This window comes from Adiantum capillus-veneris, chromosome 10 (genome assembly GCF_014529385.1).
Source record: "Adiantum capillus-veneris isolate H3 chromosome 10, ASM1452938v2, whole genome shotgun sequence".
Lineage (NCBI taxonomy): Eukaryota > Viridiplantae > Streptophyta > Polypodiopsida > Polypodiales > Pteridaceae > Adiantum > Adiantum capillus-veneris.
In genome coordinates, this window is record NC_140940.1 from 32,686,030 (window position 1) to 32,713,356 (window position 27,327).

At 41.8% G+C, this 27,327-nt stretch overlaps 2 protein-coding genes and 1 pseudogene across 2 annotated transcripts; 2 read left to right on the forward strand and 1 right to left on the reverse strand.

Annotated features, from left to right (window-relative positions):
* Nucleotides 1-15,476: 15,476 nt before the first annotated feature.
* LOC147448658 (uncharacterized) lies at nt 15,477-16,514 on the forward strand. Its single transcript, XM_086521429.1, has 2 exons — nt 15,477-15,530; nt 15,659-16,514. Exons 1-2 carry the CDS (start codon nt 15,477-15,479, stop codon nt 16,304-16,306), a joined length of 702 nt encoding a protein of 233 aa, XP_086377555.1. The 3' UTR covers nt 16,307-16,514.
* A 7,031-nt stretch (nt 16,515-23,545) lies between these two features.
* On the reverse strand, nt 23,546-23,948 carry LOC147448659 (uncharacterized). The gene is made up of 2 exons (XM_086522425.1): nt 23,716-23,948; nt 23,546-23,630 (listed from the first exon to the last, which is right to left on the reverse strand). Exons 1-2 carry the CDS (start codon nt 23,946-23,948, stop codon nt 23,546-23,548), a joined length of 318 nt encoding a protein of 105 aa, XP_086378551.1.
* A 599-nt stretch (nt 23,949-24,547) lies between these two features.
* LOC147448660 (uncharacterized) lies at nt 24,548-25,798 on the forward strand (annotated as a pseudogene).
* The last annotated feature ends 1,529 nt before the right edge of the window (nt 25,799-27,327 follow it).

Below are 27,327 nucleotides of genomic sequence, written 5' to 3' on the forward strand. Positions count from 1 at the left end.
TTGGATTTGATCATACCAAATGACAAATTAAGAAAGATGGACAGACTATAGCCACTGCTCCTCGAAACGGTAATTGGTTTGAACTCTCTCTCAATAATGCTGTAGAAAATGTTTTTACTGCTCCAGGTGATCATGATTGCAAAGTATGGCATCACCGTTTTGTTCATGCTGATTTCTCAAAATTCCTTGATCTTCAGTGTCGTGATCTTGTTCATGGCATGGATCTTAAAGCTCATCCCCATATGGAATTTGTGAGTTTTGTGCTCTTGGAAAACATAATCCTAAACCCTTTCCTCTTTCAAATATAACTCATTCTCATGACATATTGGATCTTGTTCATACTCATATATGTGGACCTCTACCTTCTTCAAGATCACAATATCGCTACTTCATTACTTTCATTGCTGATTTCTCATGGTATACGACTGTATTTTTACTTAGACAAAAATCTGAGGCCTTATCTTTTTTCAAACAATTCCACAAGACTGTGGAACTTCAAACTGGTCGTCGCCTTAAGAAGCTTCGTAGTGACAATGGAGGCGAATATGTTTCTCGAGAGTTTGTGAATTACTATGTTGACGGTGGAATTCATCATGAACAAACTATTCCATATTCACCTCAACAGAACGGCATTGCTGAACGAAAGAATCACACTATTCTCAATGTTGTAAGATGTATGCTGATTCATTCTGGTTTATCTCGTGTTTTCTAGGTTGAAGCTACTTTGACAACAGTATTTACTCAGAATCATCTTCCTACTACTGCACCCTCGAGTAAGATACCCATCACAACATGGACAGGTGACATTCCTTCTGTATCTCATTTCAGAACATTTGGATGTATTGCTTATATTCATGTTCCCAAAGAAACATGAACAAAGCTTGATGCTCCTGGTCTTAAAGTTATTTTTATTGGATATTCTCACACTTCCAAAGGCTACAAATTCTATAACCCTTCCTCCAAGAAAGTAATTGTGAATCCTGATGCTACTTTTAACGAACAGCTTATGGGAGGCTCATGGTCCATGGATGATTCCGATGATACTAAATCATTGCTTCAGGATTTTTCATTTCTTTTCGATGATGAAACGCTTCCTATAGAGAAATTTTCCTCTTCACAACCATCCATTCCGAATGCTGCCAATGATGATATTGATATTTTTATTGATCGGCCTATTTATTTTGAACATGGCTCATGTCATGTTTATGATGATGATATTGTTGATAATGCTTTTTCTACTTCTGAAGATCTCGTTACTCATGATGAAGCTATCTCTTCACCACAAAAGGATCAATGGAAAGAGGCTATGGAAGCAGAGTACGATTCTCTTATCTCTAAAGGTACATGGATACTAACTAAACTACCTCCTGGTCATACATCTATTAAGTGTAAGTGGGTGTATAAGAAAAAAGTAAAAGCAGATGGATCTTTTAACAAGTTCAAGGCATGTTTAGTTGCAAAAGGTTACTCCCAATTAGCTGGTGTTGATTATCAAGAGACCTTTTCACCAGTTGTTCGCATTACAAGTGTTCAAGTTTTATTGGCATTTGCTGTTCAATTTGATTTAGAAGCTCATCAAATGGATGTGCGAACTGATTTTCTTAATGGTGACTTGGAAGAGGAAATTTATATGGAACAACCACAAGGGTTTGCTATTCTAGGTAAAGAAGACCTTGTTGCTCAACTCCATAAGGCACTATATGGTCTCAAACAAGCTTCGCGAGCCTGGTATACAAAATTTGATCCTTTTCTCACCTCTAAAGGATTCATCTCTTGCTCTTCAGACCCCAACTTATACATAAAACGCCAAGGTACCAGTTTTGTGATTCTTGCTCTTTATGTGGATGATATCATCCTTATTTCCAATGATTTAGGATTTCTTCAGAAAGTGAAAAAATTAATGTCTTCTACATTTGATATGGTAGATCTTGAAGAGACTCACTCGTGTCTTGGAATTCAAATCCAACGGAATTGTACAAAAGGTATTTTATTCCTTCAACAGTCAAAGTTTATTGCAGATACTATTCAAAAATTTGGTATGGAATCTGCACATTCAGCCAACACACCTTGTCTTGAGAGCTCTACGAAGAATACTTTTGACAATGGCGGTCAAGTGGTCACAAATCAGCCTTATGCTAACTTGATTGGATGTCTGCAGTTTGTTGGCATGAACACTCGTCCTGATATTTTGTTTCTTGCTAATTATCTTGTACAACATCTTGCACATCCTTCTCTTAAGCATTGTTCTGCATCAAAGCGTGTGTTGAAATACTTGAAAGACTCTACAGATTTTGGTTTGATCTATCGATGACAACTCACATCGGATTCTATACAATCTCTTTCATTAGGAAAAATGTGGACTCTCCTTGGGCCATATAGGATTAAGGTTAATTAGGATCCAACCAATAGGAAGAGAGCAATGTATATAAGTCTAGAACCTAATAAAGTAGAGGGAATAATAGGGTTTTCCACTCATTTATTGCTTTGTATCCTAGAGGGAGGTGGATGGGTAAAAGGGGGAGGGGGAGAGGGGGGGGGGGGGAGGAAAGTGATGGGTCCACAGATAAGTTTTTGCAAAAACCCTAAAATTTCAAAATTTTCAAAAAAAACTTAAATTCAAAATATTCCATCCAAAACTCCCCCCAAACCTACCCTATGATCAAAAAGTCATTTTCTCACTCTAGAACCTCTTTCCCAAGACTCCCTTCCTCCATAACCCCTTTCCATAACACACAGCTCCCACTCTCTCTTTAAACTCTTACACCTTCCTCCTTCCTCAAGCTCTCCATTGCAACCTTAAGCTCCGACTCTCTCTCTAAACTCTGTCTCCCTCCTCCTTCCTCAAGATCTCCATTGCAACTTTAAGCTCCCACTCTCGCTCTAAACTCTGTGTCCCTCCTCCTTCCTCAAGCTCTCCATTGCAACTTTAAGCTCCCACTCTCTCTCTAAACTTTGTCTCCCTCCTCCTTCCCCAAGCTCTCCATTAAAATTTCAAGCTCCCACTTAAGAATCCATGGCCAACAATGGTCAAAATAGACTCCCTAAACCCATCATTCAAAGTATGGTTCTCCACAACTCGAAGAATGAGGAGCAGCAATGGGAACCTCAGGTTTTTCAAGAAGGTGCGTGGGTCGACATGCAACCTTCCGCAATCGGTCCCCATCGTGTTCATGAAAGAACAAACGTTGATCTCCATTGGAAGGGAAGACTAATAGGCTTCAAGCAAGTAAGAGACAAGGGTACGGTGGCAATCGTTCAACATGTCTTCATGTTTGGACACATGCGTCTACGAGGGATCACCAACCCAAGGGATTTTCCTTGTAATTGTAAGTCCCTTGCACTTCAATGGTTTTGGTGGTAAAAGAAATTGGACTTTTTACATCTCACGGACTGTTTTGTTTCCATGTAGATGTTTTTCCTTCTAGCCTTGTGGAGGAGCAACCACTCTCGTTCCTTTCAGGCACATTTACGGCCATGCATGCAAGTCTTGGGGATATGCTCTTCCCGAACACATCTTCATCAAACCTTGCACGACAAAGGGTTTTCTTCTACACCCACAAGTACATTGTACCTACAGATGAGCAAGGCTACGGAGAGCTACAACCTTGAGTAGCATGGAGTGGCCAAAGCCAGATGCATTCATTGTAATTTATTTGAAAGCCAAGATTGTAGCTGATGTGAGAGCATCATTAAAATTTGGAAAAGCCTCGCGTTCTGTTGGGCTTGGATGGTCTTCGCTAGCATGTCTTCCTGCTCATGTCTTCGCTAGCATATTCGGATCTTTGCCTTTTGGCATCATACAAACACTATGTATGTTTGCAAAGATCTACATTACGATACATTGGAAGCCATCCATGGTGAGAAGTGGGGGTATCTCGAAGGACTTCACAACGGAGATCTCTTTTGGTGTCAGGTTGGAAGTTTCGGCATTGCTATCCGTTTCATCAAGGTGCGCTCCACCCTTTACGTACGGTACTTCTATGAAATATGGATGTGCAAGCTTGGTAAATGGATTCCATTGCAATCCACCGATGCTACAATTGAGGTATTTGAAGAAATTGCAATCAAATTGTCGAGTGGTGCTATTGAAACAGTCCAACTGAACAAGCATTGGACATTGGCCAATGTGCGGGAGCACTTAGGGATAATGGGTTTAGAGCATGGAGAAGCTATAAAGTTTTTCATTGGACGACGTAAGGTGAATGATCTTTCTCTCTTAATTATGTTATCTTTATGTTCTTTGGATTATTCCTCACTCTAAGGTGGGTATGCTATTTCTTATTTTTTTGCTAGATTGGTAGCCGCATGGAGAGCACGATTCAAATTGAAAAGGCGCGGATGACGGAAGAGAATATGATTTTATCATTAGAGTAGTTATGTTTTGAACTTAAATTTCCTATAATATCACAATTGTAAGTTCAAACAGATGTTTGTATCAAATTTTGGCAAAGCACATTATCTTAATGTCGTAGTGATGTGTTTTTAGAGTTAAATGATTGCAATTTAATTTGAAAGGTTTTTATAACTTCTTGTTATTTGTGTTACTGTATGAAAATTGATTAATATTTTAATTATTGTTATTAATTTTGGAGGGGGGGGGGGGGGGGGCACTATATAAAGCCTCCTAAACCCTACCATTTTCACAATTCACCTACATAGCCTCATTAGAAAATTTCGGAGATCATTTGGAGGGCCTTGTAAGAAATTGTATTTCTCTCTCTAGAAACTTTTTTTAAAATGCACTTGCACCTTGTGAGTACGTCCAAAAGGACAACCAGACACTCTGAAAAGTAGATTTATATTCCCAATCGTCCTTGAAAACGGTCACTTTTTTATTTAATGCGAGCGTCTTTTTCAGGAGGCAGGTGCGGCGCATTCAATGCAGCTTACGTCATCAGTGAAAGTTGAAAAGTCACAAACTGTAAAATAGTGATAGATTTTGAGGATTTTGACACCACCAATGCATCCGGAACGCCAAAATACCTTAAAAACGAATGTCTACTTGTTTCATTCCGACATCCGGAGAGGCAAAAAATGTCAAAAAACCCCCAAAAATGGGCTTTTTACTAAAGGCGCGCGAGGAGGCATTCTAAAATTTTAGAATGCCCCTCTGCGCACCGTTAGTACAAAGCCCATTTTTGGGGGTATTTGGACACTTATCTTTCCAAAAAGCCCCTTTTTAGAGGTTTTTGGACATTTTCCTCTCAAAAAGCTCCCTAAAAAAAAGAAAAAAGGGCCTTTTTACTAACGGCGCGCGAGGAGGCATTCCAAAATTTTGGAATGCCCCCTCGCGCGCCGTTAGTACAGAGCTTTTTTTAGTGATTTTTGGACACTTATCTTTCCAAAAAGCCACTCTTTAGAGGTTTTTGGACATTTTCGTCTCAAAAAGCTCCCTAAAAAGAGGAACAAAGGGCCTTTTTACTAACGCCGCGCGAGGAGGCATTCCAAAATTTTAGAATGCCCCATCGCGCGTCGTTAGTACAAAGCTCTTTTTAGTGATTTTTGGACACTTATCTTTCCAAAAAACCCCTTTTTAGAGGTTTTTGGACATTTTCCTCTCAAAAAGCTCCCTAAAAAGAGGGAAAAAGGGCCTTTTTACTAATGGCGCACGAGGAGGCATTCCAAAATTTTGAAATGCCCCCTTGCGCGCCGTTAGTAAAATGTTCTTTTAGGGGTGTTTGACATTTTTGGCCTCTTTGGATGTCTAAGCGAGGCAATTGGACATTCATTTCTAGGAGATATGTGTGTACCGGACGCATTGGCAGTATCAAAAGTTTCAAAATCTTCCACCACTTGATAGTTTTGTGACTTTTTGAGTTCTAGTGATGACGTATCCCGTATCAAATGCACCGCATCTACCGTCTGAAAAAGGTGCTCGCATTAAATAAAAGAGAGTGCTCGTCTTCAAGGACCACTAGATTATTAAATGAGGAGAGGGACACCTTTTATATTTTTGTTAATATCAATCTATTTTTCTACGTAACGTAGGCTCTTCTCTCATTGGAGGAGCTTATTTTCCTCTCTCTACCAAATGGCCCTCCAAAAGACCTCCGAAATCTCCTAATGGTTCACACTCTCCTTTGATCTCTAACAGTCTTTTCATCCCTACCTTAGCAGCTAGCATCATGGCATCCTCCTCCACCCCTCCCGAAGCCACGGCGTTACAACGCTTCCAAGCGTTTTTACAAACAACCGAGTGGCAAGATCGTGACGATCTTCACAATTTCTTCACCCAATTCCATGAAGTGAATGCAACTATTCACCTAAACATCCAATCTTTTCAGCCTATCTTGGAATTTTTTGAGATCTACATCGACAAGTATGCTGTACCAATTGTCGGACAAGAGGAATTGTGGATTCCATGCAATTTTCTTCGCTACATAAACAAAGGCGATCGGCCTTTCACCCAGCGGCTTCAGTGATTTTGTGTAATTGCGGGTGAGGCACGTCAGTACATTGAAGATTCACGTTTGAGAAAAAAGAAGGTCGGCACCCAATTTCTAAGTCGCTTGGCGACTTTTGTGTTTCTTCTCGCGGAGGAGCCTGAAAGATCTGAGGTGAGTTTGCCTCATTTGCGCCTTGGAGGTGTCGTCAAGGACGCAAAGGAGCCCATTACAACGCCCTGGGATGCAAGCAAATAGGGCAATATTCTTGCCCTAACCTACCCAAGAGGTGTCATGGATGCCGCCAAATCCATGGGTGATGAGGGTGCAGAAGTATCCTTTAAGCCCGCTGCAGATGCGCCGGAGGAGACATTAACCCCGGAGGTTTTTTTTGAACACCTCTCCCCAATTGTCATAAATGGGGAGGAATATTTGTTTTTACATGATCTTGAAAAAACTTTTGACATCTGCATGGATGAGTGCTTGTCCATCCTCTGTGCCACTGTAGAGTCCTCTGCCATTGACCCCTCCTCCGATCCACTGGATCAAAGCCTCCTACCCCTTGGAGAGAGTGTGGTAGATACAATGGAGTTGGCAATGGTGGCGGTGACAGATGCACCACACTCATCTGTGTAGGAGGATGAGTTTGTAGCAACACGCACATTGATTGAAGCCCAACTCACTCCTATGCCGGTTCATATGGATGATCTTGAGAGTGTCGCTATGGCTCCCAATTCATCTATTTCTCTTGACAGCAAAGGCATAAACGATGAGGATGACAAAAAACAAGAGGTATCAATTAATTTCTGTTTTGTGATTACATTAATTTTCATTGTTGCATTATGAAATCTTTTTTACCTATTGATTTCTTTGTAGAATGTTGTGGAGCTGGATGAGCATGCAGGTCGTGGAGGAGATGGTAGGCGCCAAGCTTTTGGATGGCAGTTATCCCTTGCGCATTACCTTGGCAAGCTCCCTCAGGATGGCTTTGCGATAATCCACGAGTACACTCCTTGTGGTCAATTTTGGGTGTCAATGATGAAAGCAATGAGCCGCATCCTATGCGTGTCAACCATATCTCAAGCCTCCCAAGTCATTTATCTTGTAAATAAATCTCTCGCCAGTGCTGCATTTGCGACACATTCTTGGTCGTGTACTTTGTAACGTGGCCTTAAGCCAAGCTATAGGTCTAAGCAATGTGGAACAAATTGCTTGGGATGTGCTGCACAAACAGATTCCTTGCGCCCAAGAGCAACGAGAAAACATTGCTCAACATATCTTAGATGGCTCAAGCACTCAATAGCTCCATATATCTTGTAATTAACTCTTTCAAATTTGTAATGGGATATATCACATCTTTGTACTTTGCTATTTCTAATTTTGAATGGGACTTGATTATTACTGTGAAATTCTCTTTTGCGTTTATGGTATGATAGACAGTAGGTGATTGGTTCTATATTGTGGTATGATTGTGCAATTCTCTGAACCAAAATCAAGAGTTTCTTTTTCATATAAGTAACACCAAAAAGCCATAATATCAGTGCATTTTTATAAACCTAGCCTAAAGAAGGTTAAAAAAGCTGTATGGGAGCCTGCCGCAGAGACGCGCGAGAAGGCAAAAGTAACTGTTACTTTTGCCTTCTCGCGCGTCTTTGCGGTAGGTCCCTAGACATCTTTTTTTACCTTCTTTAGGACAGGTTTATAAAAATGTACTGATATTATGCCTCTTTTCTATTTCAATTAACCACAATCGGTTGACAGCTCTTGTAATCAACTTCTATCGACATCTCTCTCTCTCTCTCTCTCTCTCTCTCTCTCTCTACTTAGTTCTACTCATATCAGTTATAAACACAAATGTTCAGTACAATGAAAAAGAAATCACTAAAGCCACGACACTTTATATTTGAAAAATATATCTTTACATTGCCAAAATTGCATAATAGTCAAATTCAGTCTCTCTCTCCTCTGATTCGACGCGCAAGAGCTATATCCTTAGGCATTATTGTCACCCGTTTTGCATGAATAGCACACAAGTTAGTGCCTTCAAAAAGAGAAATTAGTTGATATTTTTTCTCTTCCTGTAGAGCTGCTACGGCGATACCTTGAACTCAAAATGCCATTCGATAACCTTGCATGATCTCTTTCACCAAATGTGCGAATGGTGCCTTGCAAATGAGAAGGTCTGAAGTCTTTTGATAGTGACGAATCTCTTGCAAGGCCTTTGGAATGCGTCGCTTCACAGCACGAGCCCGTTGTTGAGGGATGGTAGGATCTGAGACATGGGCCTTGCGAAGGCGAACCTTGAAAAACTTTTTCTTTCTATGAGAGGGCTTGCGAGGAGGAGCTTGCGCATCTTCAAGGCCACCATGTGCTCTGACTGGCTCTTCAAATCCACCCTGTGCTCCAACTGGCTCGTCTTCTATATCATCAAAATCCTCTTCATTTAGTAACCCATGATCACGTCTAGGCTGATCTGACGGCAGAGCTCCGAACCCACGTGGCAATGTCTTCCCAACCGGGACTCGATGATTGCTTGGGATCTCCTGTCTCCTCCATGGTGGGCTTTGTGCTTCGTTGTCCGTCTCGGTTTCAGTGTCTGAAGTCACTACCCGTCTCTTCTTGCATGAAGGTTGCCCATCTTGTTGGTCTTCACCTAACCATTCCCTCTCCATCTCTTCTAGGAGCTCTTGTTCGTGTATCCAAGGTGGTTTTTGAGCACCTTGGACGGACGAGTGAGGGTGAGCAAAAAAAGGTTGATCCTTTCTTGCTGTTTGCTTCGTGCGTGTCATTGTGTAAGAAGGGGCAATATTGAAAATGAGACTCCCTCTTCTCTAAAAGCTCCCTATTTAAAAGAAATTAGGTCTCTTCACACTTGACCAGGCCACTTAAAAAACTCTTAATATCATCAAAATATAAAAAACAAAAAATGGATAAATGAAGAAGTATTATATGTAACTCAACAAAGACATTTTCAAACATAAACAATACATTGCATATCATCATTTGTTTTACATGTTGGGTAACCAATGTTTACCCACTCTATGGCTATTTTTCACGCCACCTAGCATGATTAAGGAGTCCAGTGGAGTTTCTCCATTTCTCTTTAGCATTAAGTCGAGATTGTCTCCTAACCTCCTTGGCAAGACTTGACTTTCGCGCTCGCTCTATGGCATGACATCTCCTCAAAGAACAACGAAAGAACCAATCAAACATCTCCTTCATGTAGTTGGATTTCGTAGTTCCACCACCGTGACTTGTATTTTTAAAGTAAACACCTTTGGCTTGATAATGTGATTTCTCCATTCCTTGAGTGATCCACATGTCTAATGAACCATATTTTGACATAAAGAATGCTCCATGCGCATACAAAATATGCTGCATCAAGAAAAAATGCTTAGATCAAATGAATGTTTATGTATAGCATCAAAATTTGAACTAAACAAAATAACTTACCATGTAGTGTGTGATATTGCTCTCTCCCCACGCTTGCAAAAATGCTTTAGTGAAATTAGAAATGTGATCTTTGAACAAATTTTATTGCTCGCTCGTGGTTTGGGGTTTCCACATGATTGGAAGCACTAACTCGAACTGGTGCCACACTTGCCTATGCAGATTTACAAGCACGGGATTGGAATCTTGATCGGTCGTACACTTGCAAAGTGCTTTCCATAGCTCCGATGGAGAATCCTCCTCACCCCTCTCCTTTCGCATCTCTGGTTTCTTGAAAAACCTACGTGCTTTCACACCATTCATAGATTCTTTTTGTGGCACTTCATGCATATTTTCCACCTCACCGATGATAGAAACATTGCCACCATGACATCCAATCGAATTTAGAATTGCTTCAACTATTTCAATGGCTTCCATGGATCTGGAAAGTGATTTCATTGTGAAAGCGTACTCTATGTGAAGCTTTAACAAGCGATCAAATATACGCATGAAGGCATGCAAAGTGAAAAAGTGTACATTTGTAAGTGAAAATTTGATAATGGGATGCCATGTTCTATCTTTTGTCGACCGATATGGGACCTCCATGATAGGACACTTCAACACCGACCACACCCAATCCCTTGCATCATCATCCATTGACCTTGTTGCCTGACTTTCCTTGACACTTTTCTTTGAAGACGTGCAGCCACGCGTACTCTCCTTGTATCCTCGTACACAATATGGACAAGGAAGAAGTGATGCAGCACCTTGTTTATATCCAAGTATACATTTGTTTGTTTTTAGATCACCTCCTAAGTGCCACTCAACATCAAATGTACCTACTCCATCTACTTCTAACTTTTCTCCCTCTAGTTGTGCCTTAATAACCTTTGTGATCCACGGGATCATAGAGAAGACCCATGCCAACACCTCATGAGTCTCTTTTGGAAATTCAAAAGCTCCTAACCACCATATTTCCTTTTCCGATTGTACACTAAATGATGGTTTCTGAGAATGATCACCGATAGCATTGACTTTTGTAAAAAACATTGCCTCATTCATGAGTGTCACACTCAAACGTTCCAATCTCCATCCTTTGACAATTTGACATTCATCTAGCTTAAGAATAAATATGAGCTTCTCTCCAAATACTGAAACAACATAGGAATTGAATTGTTATACTAAATGATATTCAATACAAATAAAAAATGACATTACAATTTGTATTACCTGGTGGAGACAAAGCATAAAATTTAACCATAGCTCGTTGTAGTCGTTTCAAGTCAACAAAAATATTGTTGAATTGATGAGAACCAAAAGAATTTGCCCCACTAGGAATAGTATTGCCCCCCTTTATATTACCACGTGACTTGGAACTTGTGGAAGAGTATATCATGGATCGTTCAATGTGTTTGTATTCGCCAAAGGATTACCTAGCGAGATCATTGTTTGATTTTTTTGCAAGTCAGACCCTATGTGGAATAGGAAACAAATTCGCGGTGATGCCTTGCTCTCATAATGCATCTTTCATCAATCCATGAAGTGCGTGGTATGCATTTGTGTTGATCCCAACCTCATCACAAGCTCTCTAGACATCATCCTCAGACACAAGGTTAGAGATCTTTTTTAGGATCTCCTTTGTGATGGCATCTTTCATGTGTTTGGCCTTTTCACAACCTATGATGTAAAGTATATCTTTATTTGAGATGCATCCTAGGAGAAGATTGCAACAGTCCTCTTGTCTAAAACTTCCACACACATCTTGTATATATGTCCTATTTCAAAAGGTGAACCGAGTTACAAATTGATGGAAATTAATTGAGAGTTATGAACACTGTGAATTAAAAAAAATACCTGGTTGTTGTGATCCGCTTATACGTGCCCCTCCATTAGAGGCTAAGTTTTCAATGGAAGAGAACTCCTTATGCTCACACATGCCAAATGGAGTGGCTTTTAGGTGCATCATTGCAATCTGTAGCTTAGTTACCTCTATTTCTGTAGCTTTCATCTCCTCTTTAAGATCTTTGAGTTGTTTCTCTGTGGAATGTAGTTGTTGTTAGAGATTTGTGGAATGAATGTGTAACACTTGACATTGTTGTCGGAAACATGCCGACGCACCTGCGTGATTGGAGTCGAATCTCTTACAATACCCAAGAAGACCACGTTCTCCTTCTCCCACATATTTGATTAAGCTTGGGAGTGTACGGAATGTTGGATGACATCCCACGAGCGGATCTTTTGGATACAACCCTCCATCAAGCCACAAGTCAACATTGGTTTCTCCTCGAAACCGTCGTACGGATGCCGGTTGAGATGCTTTCTCGTCATATTTTTTTGTGGGAGCAAATTTGATCGGTAGATGTAGAGTGACATTAGTTGACCTAGTAGATGACGGCGCAGGATTCATTGGTTATGTGGCGAAGAGACATGGTGGAAAGTTATGATGGGGAAAAAAATAGATAAGATATACTTTTTGGGATAAAAACACTTAAAAACATATTTTTTCATATGTAGACATATATAGGTTCAATTTTTTAGCTCAAAGGAGAGAAATTTTTAAATTTTAAAAATTTCAATTTTTAGGCTTTATAAGATGGACATTTTGATGATGTGGCATTATTTATTTTTTCTTGGAATTAATGTAGAGAGGGACCCATGGAATTTTAGATTTGGATCTTATAAAAGCTAGATTCTTCTAATATATATATATATATATATATATATATATATATATATATATATATATATATATATATATATATATATATATAGGGACCTTTTTAAAGCTTAAAAGATCCATTTTGAAGATTTTATAAAAGAATCATTTTTTGGGGTGAATTGATGCACGAGCTGAAAAGTGGATTTTGTCATAACTACTTACTCTCTTTGTGGAATTAATGTAGAGAGGGACCCAAGGAAGTTTAGATTTGGAGCTTATAAAAGGTAGATTCTTCTAAAAAAATACTGTTTATATATATATATATATATATGGACCTTTTTAAAGCTTAAAAGATCCATTTTGAAGATTTTATAAAAAATCATTTTTTGGGGTGAATTGATGCACTAACTGAAAAGTGGATTTTGTCATAACTACTTACTCTTTTTGTTTGGTGATAGGTAGAGAGAGAATGGTTCTTCTCTCTACTTTTACTCCTCTCTCTCTTTTTACCCCCCTCTCTCCCCTACTTTACCCCCCCTCTTCCTCCTACTTTACCACCCTCATTCCCTACTTTATCCCCCTCTCCTATCTAGAGAGAAGTTAGAGAGAGAGAGCTACAAAAGTAGCCCTATTTATTGTCTTTGTTCCCTCCATCCCCTACAAAATTAGCTTTAATCCCTTAAAATTAAAAATCCTTACATGGCCCCAAGGGGGTCCAATTTTTTGCTTTTGGGTTACACTGATGCAGATTGGGCAAGCTCACATTTATCTATGCGATCTACTAGTGGAAACTTGTTCTTTATAAATGGTTGTCTTGTTTCTTGGACCAGCAAGAAACAACGTTGTGTTGCAGTTTCTACGACTGAGTCAGAATATGTTGCGGCATCACTTGCAGCTCGTGAGTTGATATGGATTCAACAAATGCTGGTTGATATTGGTCACTCTCCTCTTTCTAGCACACCCTTGCGGTGTGACAACCAAAGTGCTATTAATCTTGCAAAAGAATTTCAACATAATAAGTCAAAGCACATTGCTGTCCATTATCATTATGTCAGGTATGAAGTACGCAAAGGAACCATTATGGTTGAATACTATCCAAGTGACCAAATGATTGCAGACATTCTGGCCAAAGGCCTCAACGAGTCACGTTTCATCCTCTTGCGTTCGGAGCTTGGAGTTGCTTCGGCCTCACTCTTTCTAGATTAGCTTCTTTGCTATTGTAATAGCTTTTGTACGTATGACATTGTAATCCTGTAGGTACCATGCACTATGCACACTGCACATCTGCACATTCTGATCTTTGAGTCACTTGTATATTTGCACATAGATGCACAATTCACTTTCACATCATCATCATCAATGGCTCATATTTTCACATTGTATAGGGGCTTGGGTTTTTCCCTTGAACTCTCCAAGGGTTTTTCCATCCAAAGCTAGAGACCTTTGTTTGAGTGGGGGTGTTGGAGCTATATATGGCTCACTCTACTTAACTTGGTCTCACCTATATATTTGTATCTTGTCCTCAATATGAATCAGCCTTTGGGAGCGTACATGGTGTGTCTCTTGTCTCGTCTCTCTCTATCTCTCTCAACATCTCAACAGATGTATGTTACTGTAGGTGTGTGAATGCAAGTGTGTATATGTGTGTGTGTGTGTGTATGGATGTATGTTACTATATGTGTGTGTATGCATGATTGTGTGTGCGTGTTTGTGCTATGTGTGCAAGTGTGTTGATGTGTGTGAATGCAAGTTTGTATATGTGTGTGTGTGTGTGACTGTACTGAGTGTGTATGTAATAAAGTGTAATGTGTGTGTCTATGCATGAGTGTCACTGTGTGTGTGTGTGTGTGTGTGTGTGTGTGTGTGTGTGTGTGTGTGTGTGTAAGTGTGTGTGTGTGTGTTTACCTAAGCTCGCCCTATCCACCAGAGGAGATCCATTGGAGCTCCCCCATGACTTGAAAGGCATGGTCAGAAGGCAGCGCGCTCCATTAATGTGTGTGTGTATGCATCTCCACGCTATAATCTTCTGGTTGAGATAATATGTCCAACATGAAAGTGACAATAACTTGGAAGGTTGGTGGTTAGATAGTCAACCACGACATTGAGTTGAAGGGAAACTCATTGTTGCTTAGTGCTTACTATTTGTAGAGTTTGCTCCCTCCATCTTTCAATTTTCAATCACTTTCTTCTCTTATTGAAAGTGATTGTTGCCTCACAAAAGTCTTATGCAACCACAGTGGGATATTGAAGGTCACCAACATTTCTTAATAGATGGATCTTTCACTATAAAAGAAGTTGTTGAAAACCGCCAACATTGTCGCGAAAAAACAAAGGACAAAGGAGAGAGAAAAATTTGTGTGGGTGGCAATAACCACGGCTACAAACACTGTCGGGGATAAATTGTTCCCAAGTTGAGCCGGGTCCGGCACCGGGCTGCTCGCTGTGGGAAACGGTGAGAGAAAGATGCACACCTCAAGAGAATATAGCACAAAAGAACACCGTGAATTGAATTGCTTAAATGAACTAAAATCTGCATACAAAAAAGTAACAATAGGCAAAAAGTGCTCTTGAACTGGCCGAGTCTATAAGCGGAAGTGCAAATGCCAAATCTGTATGGCTTCAATGCCCTTCCCTTGCTCTTCCCGACCACCTTCACGTGCACTCACTTTGCCCTCGATTGCTCTTCCTGATCTCTGACGATCTCAAGGTTCTCTAAGTCCTCGGGACCTTCAACCTTCTTTAGTGTGTGTTGTAACACTGCCTTTCGAGACACTTCTTCCCTGCTTTTAGGTTGGGTAACTTCACCACAAGCACCACAATAGTCTTGTTAATGTTGTTGACTCTCCGATCAATCACCCGAAAACTGATATCACACTGTGGACTAGTTTTGGCACTCCTTGTCTCGCCTTCAACACCCTCAAACTCCACTTCTATGCTCTCCGAGGACAATCACTCAGCATCACTATCTCCAAGTCTATGTTTCTCTCTCTTGCTACTCAACGGCGATGCTTTTCTCTTTACAGAAATCACCTTGTCTCCTCCTACTAACCAACTCGCGAGTAATCCGGCTCTGAAGCTTTTCTCTCTGCAACCTCTGAGATGCTCGTCGCGGACTCCGTTGCCAGCCTCCCCGACTCCCCTCTCTGTCCCCTCATGTTCTCCTTGCCAGCTCACTTTTCTCCTGCAGGTATCTCCGTGCTGTCTGTACTTGACTCTTCTGTTGCTCTCGGCCCTGCACGTGCTCCTCAGTTGGCGCCCCTCCCTCGCTGCCTCGTCGGCTCCTGCAGTCCACGGCCCCTGCTCCTCGCCTCACGGAAGCTCTCCTGATCTTCCAAAATCTCGTCGGCTCCCTCCTCCTCCTTGCGTGCCCCGGCGGCTCTCTATCTTCACTTGCCGCACCCTTCTCGACTGCTGCAATTCATGCTCCTCCCTGGCTGCCTTGTCTGCTCCTGCCAGGCTCCCGGCTCACTGCCCTCCTTGGATCTTCTCTGCTCTCATTTGTCGGCCCCACCAAGACTCTCCTGCCCAACTCACGCTGGCCCCAAGAGCTCGTCAACTTCGTCCCCTCCTACAGATGCCGCTCCTGCTTTTCTCCTCAGGCTGGCCGCTCGGCAACTTTTCACCGCACTGCCTTCGGCTCGCTGCAGGCAACTCCTGCTCCTCGCCTCAAGGCGGCTCTCCTGCTCCTCTCAACCTGCTGCAGTTTCCACCGCAGAGGCCTCGGCTGATCACACGCCTGCTCGACCTTGTTTTTTTTTTCGTCTCGGCTGCCTTTGATGCCTTCCTTATTATCACCACCTTGACAGTACGCTATTCCCCTAATTTAGCTGCTTAGTTCCATATTAATAAAAAGCCTCGCTTGCTTTATTGATAGGTCCATACCGTAAGCGGACATTCACACAAGCCCCAAACTCATCCTCATGGCCTTGCCTTTTAAAGCATTGCTTTTACCTCATGGTCGTCGCCCTCTTCATGATGCTGCTCGACGCCCTTCAACTCCATAGACCTCGCTCTCTGTCTTCACTTACCGACATTATGTTGGCTTATACCGCAATGTAACAAGACTTGATTTTGAGGTGTTTTAGTAATAAATTTTGTTTTCTAGGAAGTTTTTGTCATTTTAAAGTTAGTCCACTGTGTAGAAGGATGTGTGGATTGTTTTCGTCCGATAAAATTTTTTGATCCGGAAGGCACTTTCTGGGGTATTTTTGAAGGCGTTAACGTGGGATTTTGAAAAAGTGATGTATGAAGCGATTGAAGCCTGCGTTATAAGGAACAACTTTGGTTCTTTGAGTCTTTAGAGATTTTGATGTTTTGATGCTCGTTGAAGGCCAAAGATTAAGAAAAAAGTTGGATTTGCTGTTTTTGCATCGTTTTTGTAGAAAATGCTGTTTTGCAGATTGATTTTCAGCAAATCGGAGCAGGCTATGGAAATTTTCCATCACATAGCCGTCGAAGAGCGCAGCGAGGGAAACAAGATTATATGAGACGAACTTGGGCTGTTTTGGCTCCATTTGGGAGTTATGTTCAGTTGAAGACAGCTGAAAACTAACCTCTACGGATCGCTTCGCGATCACGTTTTTTTTTAACCTTGTTCTCGCAGGTATATTGGCGCGCAAGTTGAGTCGACCGAACGCCAAAAATAGAAAAGCGACTATTTTAAGAGGTCGCAGGCTTTTGGAGGAGAAGAGAAGGACGGGTGGTGCGTTTCCGGGGGATTCACCATTCTCTCTTCTGCGAGTGCGAGTGCGAGTGCGAGTGCGAGTGAGAGTGTGAGTGCGCATGCAAGCGAATTGAAGCTCGGGGGTGGTCGGGAGGTTCGAGCTCCGTACAACGGAGTGCGCCCAGATATATTTTGCTCCTCTGTTGTATCAAACACTATCAATACAAAGATTTCTTCCTCTGTTTTGCTGTCTATCTCTATTATTCGGTTCCCGTGACAATTGGTATCAGAGCAATCGGTTGATTCTGGACATGGACGGATACGAGAAGAAGATAAAGGAGCAAGAATACCTGATTCGAAGACTACGAGAGGATCTGGAAATTTCAAATCGGGAGCGTGCTGAGGCTCTACGAGGCAAAGCAACACGAGACCCTGATATCTATGTGGAAATTAATGGTGAAGAGGAAGATGGAAACCATGCTATTCCACCAGGAAACAATAATCAACGAGTGGGCGCTGGGGCACCGGGCGGTGGAGATGGTGGTGATGATGGAGATGATGATGATGGGAACGGTGGTGATGGACGTCGTGGTCGTCCACACGAAAGAGAGCAGAATGACAGCGAAGTGGAAACTAAGGAAAGGAGAGGACGAAGAAGGGAACGTGATGAAGAAGATGCAGATGAAGATTCTAAAAGGGCAGCTTTGCAGCAAGTCTTCAAGAAGGCAAAGATTAACGAGTTTAATGGCATCGAGAAAACTGGTGAAGATCTCGAAGCATGGATTGAAGAGTTAGAAGATTATTTTGCATTGAAGAAGTTCTCTGAAGAGGCAAAAGCAAAGGTTGTAGTTGTTCATCTTCGACAAACCGCAAAGATTTGATGGAAAGCATACCTTAAACAACGAACAAAGGTTACTCCAATCACTTGGGAGGAATTTAAAATGCAAGCGTATAAAAGGTATTGTTCTCCACACTATGAGATGGATAAAAAGATGGAGTTTTACAAGTTTCAGCAGCAACCTGAGGACGAGCCAAGTCTTACTGTACATGAGTATAAGGAGAAGTTTTTGCGACTTCACAAGTATGCACCGGAAGTAGAAGGAGAGGCGCTGACAAACAAATTTATCGAAGGACTGCGTAAAGATCTGTATTATCAAGTAAAGGGTGCAGGGGCTACCGATTTTCTGGATGCTATTGCGAAGGCCGAAAATTATGAGAAGAAGGTGAAGTATGAGAGCCTCAACCCTACTCCAAGCAGAATTATACCTACCGGGCATAGAATGCAGAATAGGCCTTTTCAGACAAACACTGAGTTTCCCCGAAGGAATTTTACAAATAATCAGAGAAGACCACCCAATAATTTTTCAAATCAGAATCAGAATTTCAATCGAAATCAGAGTACAAATCAGAATGCTGTAAACAACCGCAATCAAAATTTGGGACAGAATGCTATAAACAACCGCAATCAAAATTTGGGTCAAAATGATGCAAATCAGAATCAAAGAAGACGACAACCGCTGCGGTGGCAACATGATCCTGCTTTTTTAGAACAAGCAAGGAGATTTGGGTTATGTTTTCGTTGCGGTGAGCAAGGTCACAAGACGTTCAAATGCCCAAATGAGGAGATCGATCAGGCTGTTCTTGCACGAATGGAAGCCAATATGAATGCGATGGACACCAAGATTGAGGAAGCGAGCGAGGAAAGTAAGTGCTCTGAAATTCCTATGAGATGCATGACAACGTCTGTCCATCATTTAAGGGCATCCGTTATAAGAATTCGGGGTAAGATAGGAACTGAAATTGTGAATTTTCTCATTGATTCGGGTAGTACGCATTGTTTTATGTCTAACAAGCTTGCGCAGAATTTGAAATTGAATTCTGATTCCCAGATTAGGAGACCTGTAGAATTGGCCAATGGGAAGAAACATTATACACAGGGTCATATTCAAAACTTACCTTTTTTGCTGAACAAAGAGAAACATTCGGGAGAATTTTATGTTATTAGCATGGGTGAACGGGATGTAATTTTGGGAATGGATTGGTTGGCTGCGAACCATGCATTGATTGATTGTGAGAGGGGTGAGTTGGTTTTTAAAAACAGAGATGGTCATGCGATTAAAGCTGAGGAGAGAAATACTAAATCACTTCTGATTTCTGCCATGAAACTTTTGAGGGGGGTGAGACAAGGGTGTGAGACGTTTCTTGTGTTTGCTAACGAGATTAAAGAGGATTCTGGGAATAAACAGAAAGGGGAAAATCCAGAATTTGTAGAGGATCTCTTACATGAATTTAAGGATGTGTTCCCGGACGATCTTCCTGGTATGCCTCCGCCTAGAGCGGTAGACCACGCCATAGATCTATATCCAGGAGCAACACCTTATTCAAGGGCTCCATACAGGTTCAATATTGATGAGCTTAAAGAGCTCAAGATACAACTTGATGACCTTTTGAAAAAGGGTTTTATTAAACCTAGTGTATCTCCTTGGGGCAGTCCTGTGTTATTCCAAAAGAAAAAGGATGGTACATATAGGCTATGCATTGACTACAGGGGGTTAAACAAACAGACCATTAAGAACAAATATCCTCTTCCTCACATAGATGAATTGCTTAGCCATTTGAGTGGTGCCACAATATTTTCAAAGGTTGATCTTCGTTCTGGCTACCATCAAATCCGCATTAAGGTCGAGGACATTCCAAAGACTGCTTTTCGTACACGTTATGGGCATTATGAATTTACAGTTCTTGCTTTTGGTTTGACTAATGCACCAGCAACTTTCATGTGCTTAATGAATAATATTTTTCACCCGTATCTTGATGACTTCATTCTGGTATTCTTGGATGATATTTTTGTGTATTCTAAGAATGAAGAAGATCATGCATTGCACTTAAAGAAAACATTTGAGGTTTTGCGTGAACATAAATTGTATGCCAAAGCAAGTAAGTGTACTTTTGCAAAGGATCAGATTGTGTATTTGGGAAGAGTGATTTCTAAAGAGGGGATTCACATTGACCTTGACAAAGTTAAGACTATTGTGGAGTGGCCAACACCAAAGTCATTAAGGGATGTGAGAAGCTTTATGGGTCTAGCACAATATGAGAGAGCACACATTAAAGATTTCTGTAAGATAGCAAGTCCTTTGACCGAATTGACCAAGAAAGACAAGGGTTTTGTGTGGACTTCTACCTGTGAGACTGCTTTTGAGACCTTGAAGGCTAAAATAGCAGAAAATTGTGTTTTGAAAGTTCCTGAGATGGGCAAACCATTTGTTGTGTCATGTGATTCTAGTGGTGAACAACTAGGGTGTGTTTTGACACAAGAAGGAAGAGTGGTTGCATATGAGTCTAGGAAATTAAGACGACATGAATTGAACTATGAAACACATGATCTAGAATTGCTTGCTGTTGTTCATGCATTGAAACATTGGCGTCATCTTTTGCTTGGTGTCAAATTTGAATTGCGTACTGATCATCAAAGTTTGAAGTATATTTTCACGCAGCCATTGTTAAACAACAGACAAAGGAGATGGATTGAATTGTTGGCTGAGTATGATTTTGACTTGAAGTATTTGTATGGGAAAGAAAATAAAGTTGCAGATGCATTGAGTCGTAGGACCATGTGTAATTTGTTGACTGTTGTGCGATCCAACTTGGTTGATGAGATACATGCCGAAGTTGAAAACGATTCTTTTTACATGCCTATTTTGAAATTCTTGCGTGAGAATATTGGTGAGATGTATGAGAACAGATATCACTTGTATAAGGGAAATCTGTATTATTATGACCGCTTGTGTATTCCTGCAAATTCAGCTTTTAAGAGTCAAATTCTGCATGAGTGTCATAACTCACCTTTTCCTGGTCATCCTGGATTGAGTAAGACATATGAAAAGATTAAAAGTTCATTCTTTTGGCCACGTATGAAATTGGATGTTAAGAATTATGTGCGTGAATGCTTTCAATGTCAACAAGTTAAAATTGAACATAAGAGGATGCCTGGTGACCTTCAACCCTTAGACATTCCTTTACAGAAGTGGAAGTCTATATCCATGGACTTTATTATTAGACTTCCTACTACTCGTGGAGGGTATGACTCGATCTTTGTGGTAGTAGATAGACTCACAAAACAGGCTCACTTCTTTCCCGTGAAAATAACTGATACTGCTTTGACCATTGCACGCTTGTTTGTGAAAGAGATATTTCGTTTGCCTGGCATGCCCAAGAGCATAGTGTCTGACAGAGATTCTAAGTTCACTTCACATTTCTGGAGAGCGACTTTTGACTCTATAGGTACCCAGTTATGCATGTCTACTCCTTTTCATCCTCAAACCGATGGGGAAACGGAGAGAGTGAATCGTATTTTAGAAGATATGTTACGAATGTATGTCAATGAAAACCAATCTAATTGGAATGAATATTTGCCTTTGGTTGAATTTGCATACAACAGTTCATATCATTCATCTATTAGGATGACCCCGTTTGAAGCAATGTATGGCTATAACTGTCCCACACCTATAAATTTTCTTAGCTCAAGGAATAAGGTAGAACTGTCACGTGAGATGCTTGAAAAAATGGATAACAAGTTGGCCAAAATCAGGGGGAATATTAGAGAAACCCAAAAGAGACATAAATTGTATTATGACAAGAAACATCGGGTTGTGGAGTATGAAACTGGGGATATGGTTTTCTTAAACGTTATTCCCGAGAAGTCTCATTTAATTCTTGGGAAGGATAAGCGATTGTCTCCACGATTTGCTGGGCCATTTAAAATTTTGAAGCGCATTGGTTCATTAGCTTACAAATTGGAACTGCCTTCTCATGTCAAAGTGCATCCTGTATTTCATGTGAGTTTATTGAAAAAGTATGTTCCTAATGTGCACCATGTTTTACAGGACAACTCTAAGTTGAAAGATGACGGAACATTGACAGTAGAACCAGATTTAGTGCTAGATAGGCGTGTCAAACATTTGAGAAATAGAGACATTGTGGAAGTTTTGGTTAAGTGGCAGAACTATCCAATAGAGGATGCATCTTGGGTTGATCTTAGTGTTTTGCAAAGCGAATTTCCCTCCTTCCAACTCTGAGGACAGAGTTAATTTTGAAAAGAGGAGATTGTAACAAGACTTGATTTTGAGGTGTTCTAGTAATAAATTTTGTTTTCTAGGAAGTTTTTGTCATTTTAAAGTTAGTCCACTGTGTAGAAGGATGTGTGGATTGTTTTCGTCCGATAAAATTTTTTGATCCGGAAGACACTTTCTGGGGCATTTTTGAAGGCGTTAACGTGGGATTTTGAAAAAGTGATGTATGAAGCGATTGAAGCCTGCGTTATAAGGAACAACTTTGGTTCTTTGAGTCTTTAGAGATTTTGATGTTTTGATGCTTGTTGAAGGCCAAAGATTAAGAAAAAAGTTGGATTTGCTGTTTTTGCATCGTTTTTGTAGAAAATGCTGTTTTGCAGATTGATTTTCAGCAAATCGGAGCAGGCTATGGAAATTTTCCATCACATAGCCGTCGAAGAGCGCAGCGAGGGAAACAAGATTATATGAGACGAACTTGGGCTGTTTTGGCTCCATTTGGGAGTTATGTTCAGTTGAAGACAGCTGAAAACTAACCTCTACGGATCGCTTCGCGATCACGTTTTTTTTTTATCTTGTTCTCGTAGGTATATTGGCGCGCAAGTTGAGTCGACCGAACGCCAAAAATAGAGAAGCGGCTATTTTAAGAGGTCGCAGGCTTTTGGAGGAGAATAGAAGGACGGGTGGTGCGTTTCGGGGGGATTCACCATTCTCTCTTCTGCGAGTGCGAGTGCGAGTGCGAGTGCAAGCGAATTGAAGCTCGGGGGTGGTCGGGAGGTTCGAGCTCCGTACAACGGAGTGCGCCCATATATATTTTGCTCCTCTGTTGTATCAAACACTATCAATACAAAGATTTCTTCCTCTGTTTTGCTGTCTATCTCTATTATTCGGTTCCCGTGACAATCAATCAATGCATTCTGATGAATAAGTCATCACGAGGTACTTTACTTGGCTTACATATCAACCGAAAGCATTATCAGTTGCATTATACTCTCCAAACGCTTTGTTGGTGGAAGAAAAAACTCATCCCATGGCTCTCTCTTGGAATACCTTTTTGACCAAAAAGTACTTTAAGTGCTTCTCAAAGTGCACCACCTTTGATATACATTTTGTCTACTTCCATACCAATCATATCTTTGCAATCACGATGATTCCGCCTAAGGCTGAACAGTTACCAAAATTCATCTCTTCACTGAGATTCTCCTAGTGGACGCGGCACAAGCTTTACTTCTTGCTTGAATCTCCTCCCAAAATTCATCATAGTTGATTGTCTGCAGTTGATCCCCATCACTTTTACTGAAAGTAACCTGCTTTTGCTGATTCATTTGCTCTATTTCCAAGGCTATGTTCCGGTTACCCACTTGTACAACTGCTTCTTCAAATTTAGCCCAATTATCTGCATACTTATCGATATGCTAATTCTGTATCTGATCACGCAATTCTGGAGCTATTAATCAGTCAAACTCCTTGATCATATGCTTAGTTGGAATATCCATAAGCTCCATCTCTGACCTGTAGCATGCAAGATATCCATCACTATCGTAGCCATCAAAAAGACCTCTTTCAGAAGAGACTTTATCCAATGCTTCTTCTACTGCTTCATCTCGTTGGGCTAATCCTCGTAAAAACTCTTCTTGATCCAAACGAAATTTCTCATAAGTAACCTGCTGCTGCTGCTGCTGCATGAAAGCATCAAATGATGCATCAAATAGCTGCATCATTTCTACTTGAGATGTCGTTGTCATCCTCTCTGCCAAAATTTCCCACCCCGGCTCGCTTCACGTTGGGTTCACCACAGATGTTGGGGATAAATTGTTCACAAGTTGAGCCAGGTCAGCACCGGGCTGCTCGCTCTGGGAAACGGTGAGAGAAAGATGCACACCTCAAGAGAATATAGCACAAAAGAACACCTTGAATTTAATTACTTAAATGAACTAAAATCTGAATACAAAAGAATACATCTGTAAGAGATCTATGTGAGAAAACTACAAATTTTCAACAACAGACATTATATGCGTATAATGTCTTAGGGCATGACAGGAAACAAAACTTTGCAAACAGACTACACCAGAGTGTTGTAGAGGGGTATTTTACCCTAAATGCAAATTGAGACCAAGGCTTTGACCAACCCTTGATACCCAAAAGACAAAAGCCAAAAAATCAAAAACCAAAAACTAAGGAACTTGTGATTCTGAGCACATTTGTTTGCATAGAAATTGATAAAAGTGTTGAAAATCATTGCTAAGAATTTGTGGAAACCTATGAGTAAAATTTGTACAAAAACACATCAGTACACATCATAAAGTAACAATAGGCAACAAGTGCTCTTGAACTCACCGAGACTATGAGCAGAAGTGCAAATACCAAATCTGTATGGCTTCAATGCCCTTTCCTTGCTCTTCCTGACCACCTTCACGTGCACTCACTTTGCCCTCCATTGCTTTGCTTTATCTCTGACGATCTCAAGGTCCTCTAAGTCCTTGAGACCTTCAACCTTCTTTAGTGTGTGTTGTAACACTGCCTTTCGAGACACTTCTTCCCTGCTTTTAGGTTGGGTAACTTCACCACAAGAACCACAATAGTCTTGTTAATGTTGTTGACTCTCCGATCAATCACCCGAAAACTGGTATCACACTGTGGACTAGTTTTGGCACTCCTTGTCTCGCCTTCAACACCCTCAAACTCCACTTCTATGCTCTCCGAGGACAATCACTCAGCATCACTATCTCCAAGTCTATGTTTCTCTCTCTTGCTACTCAACGGCCATGCTTTTCTCTTTACAGAAATCACCTTGTCTACTCCTACTAACCAACTCGCGAGTAATCCGGCTCTGAAGCTTTTCTCTCTGCAACCTCAGAGCTGCTCGTCGCGGACTCCGTTGCCGGCCTCCCTGGCTCCCCTCTCTGTCCCCTCACGTTCTCCCTGCCAGCTCACTTTTCTCCTGCAGGTTTTTCCGTGCTGTCTGTAGTTGACGCTTCTGCTGCTCTCAGCCCTGCACGCGCTCGTCAGTTGGCGCCCCTCCCTCGCTGCCTCGTCGGCTCCTGCATTCCACGACCCATGCTCCTCGCCTCACGGCAGCTCTCCTGCTCTTCCAAAATCTCGTCGGCTCCCTCCTCCTCCTTGCGTGCCCCGGCGGCTCTCTATCTTCACTTGCCGAACCCTTCTCGGCTGCTGCAATTCATGCTCCTCCCTGGCTGCCTTGTTTGCACCTGCCAAGCTCCAGGCTCACGGCCCTCCTTGGATCTTCTCTGCTCTCATTTGTCGGCCCCACCAAGACACTCCTGCCCAACTCACGCTGGCCCCAAGAGCTCGTCAACTTCGTCCCCTCCTACAGATGCCGCTCCTGCTTTTCTCCTCAGTCTAGCCGCTCGGCAACTTTTCACCGCACTGCCTTCGGCTCGCTGCAGGCAACTCCTGCTCCTCGCCTCAAGGCGGCTCTCCTGCTCCTCTCAACCTGCTGTACTTGCCACCGCCCAGGCCTCGGCTGATCACACGCCTGCTCGACCTTGTTTGTTTTTTCGTCTCGGCTGCCTTTGACGCCTTCCTTATTATCACCACCTTGACAGTACGCTATTCCCCTTATTTAGCTGCTTAGTTCCATATTGTGGTGTGTGGATCCTTTAGGTTGTGTGTCCGACCAATGTGGGAGGACACTTGGTAGTTCTTGATGCTAGCCATCTTGGAATGTAACCCCGCCCTTTAGTATAAGAAGAGGTGCTCTCCTTTGAGAGAGGACACGCTCAGTTTGTAGTACATCTCTCTCTCTCTCTCTCTCTCTCTCTCTCTCTCTAGCCTCACGTGACGTGTACGTCACATTGGTGGAGTTGACGGGCAGTTAGGAGCTTCTTGATTTTCGTGCTTCATTGAGCCATGGTGCTCTGTTTGAATCCCGGCTAGCAAGATTACCCAATCAACTTGCTATCTCTGCTTTCATTAGCTTCATAGCAAGGCTCTCGTATTGTCCATTGTCGCTTATCTCCACCAATAGAATTTGGGTGCCCCTCATGGGCCTTTCTCTTGCAGCCACATAAGCTTTTTGCCTGTCTATTTTCAGCCACCTATGGGCCTTGCATGCCTGCGCAAGAGGAGGCTGCTGTATGAGAGGGGATCCTGAACATTATCGCCATCAGCGACACTATGGATTACAACACAAAGTCTTCCCGACAGGAGGCGACGAGGTGAATCTAAATCTGCATCAGTGGAGGAGGGTCCACGATCTCGAATTTACAGCAAGAAGATGCTTTCAAAGGACGATCCTACTCATTTCAAGGAATGGCACGGAGGAGGTCGCATGGCAGCATCTTGCAGCACACATTAGTCCCTTCTTGTGCGTCTTGCTCAGTTCTCCCAGTATTTGGAACTCCTCATCTTACTGAAGGAAATACATGGCTGAAGGGGGCAGTTCAAGGTGCAGATCAAACCTAAATGGCGTGCCCAGTTTCATGGCGAGGGACTGATCATCAAGCCTTAGTTGCATACCCCTCTTCATGGTGACACCCGAGAATTGTGAAGCTCATCAATACAAAAGCTCAACAAAGTTCCCTTGAATTGAAAGGCGTCATGCCTGCCCTCTTTGCAATTTTCTCTAAGTTTAGAGTTTTCTTTTTGGCAAATGGAGTTAGGTGCCCTTTGACAACAATCACATTTACAAGCTACAAAACACACAACCTCTTTCCTTTATTGCTTTGGCCCAACTTTCTCTACATGCAAGATGTCACAGGACATGCAAGATTGCATAACAATCCAAAGAGGAGTTGCTGCAGCTTGCTTGCAGAGATGCCGTTTTGGTCGATAATGTTAAGTCTTTAGTTAGGAATTTTTCATTAGAACACCATCACACCAAGCTCCTTCGGGAGGGGATGCATGTCGCAAAAATTTCGCACCCAATCCTCAGTCAGTCCTTCCTCGTTTTGTCCATTTCATTGGGATAGCGACCTAATGTTTGCATAAGCGAGATGTATGAGTTCCATGCCTTGATGATGTTCGGCATGATGACGAGTCCAGCCCCCAAGATCAGTCCCTTAGCCCCGAAGCCGTTGTATGATCACTCCCCCCAGATGAGGCGTTGGAGTTGATCCCTCTTTTGTCGAGTCCCTTCTCCGACCAAAATTGTAAAAAAGATGT

Excerpts from the sequence above, each read along its gene's own strand:
- LOC147448658 (XM_086521429.1), top strand. The coding sequence starts at position 15,477 with ATGCTTTTCTCTTTACAGAAATCACCTTGTCTCCTCCTACTAACCAAC. Across the intron at positions 15,531-15,658 it reads TCCTACTAACCAACTCGCGA|GTATCTCCGTGCTGTCTGTA; the intron begins GTAATCCGGCTC and ends TTTCTCCTGCAG.
- LOC147448659 (XM_086522425.1), bottom strand. The coding sequence starts at position 23,948 with ATGACAACGACATCTCAAGTAGAAATGATGCAGCTATTTGATGCATCA. Across the intron at positions 23,631-23,715 it reads GGATATCTTGCATGCTACAG|ATACAGAATTAGCATATCGA; the intron begins GTCAGAGATGGA and ends TTGCGTGATCAG.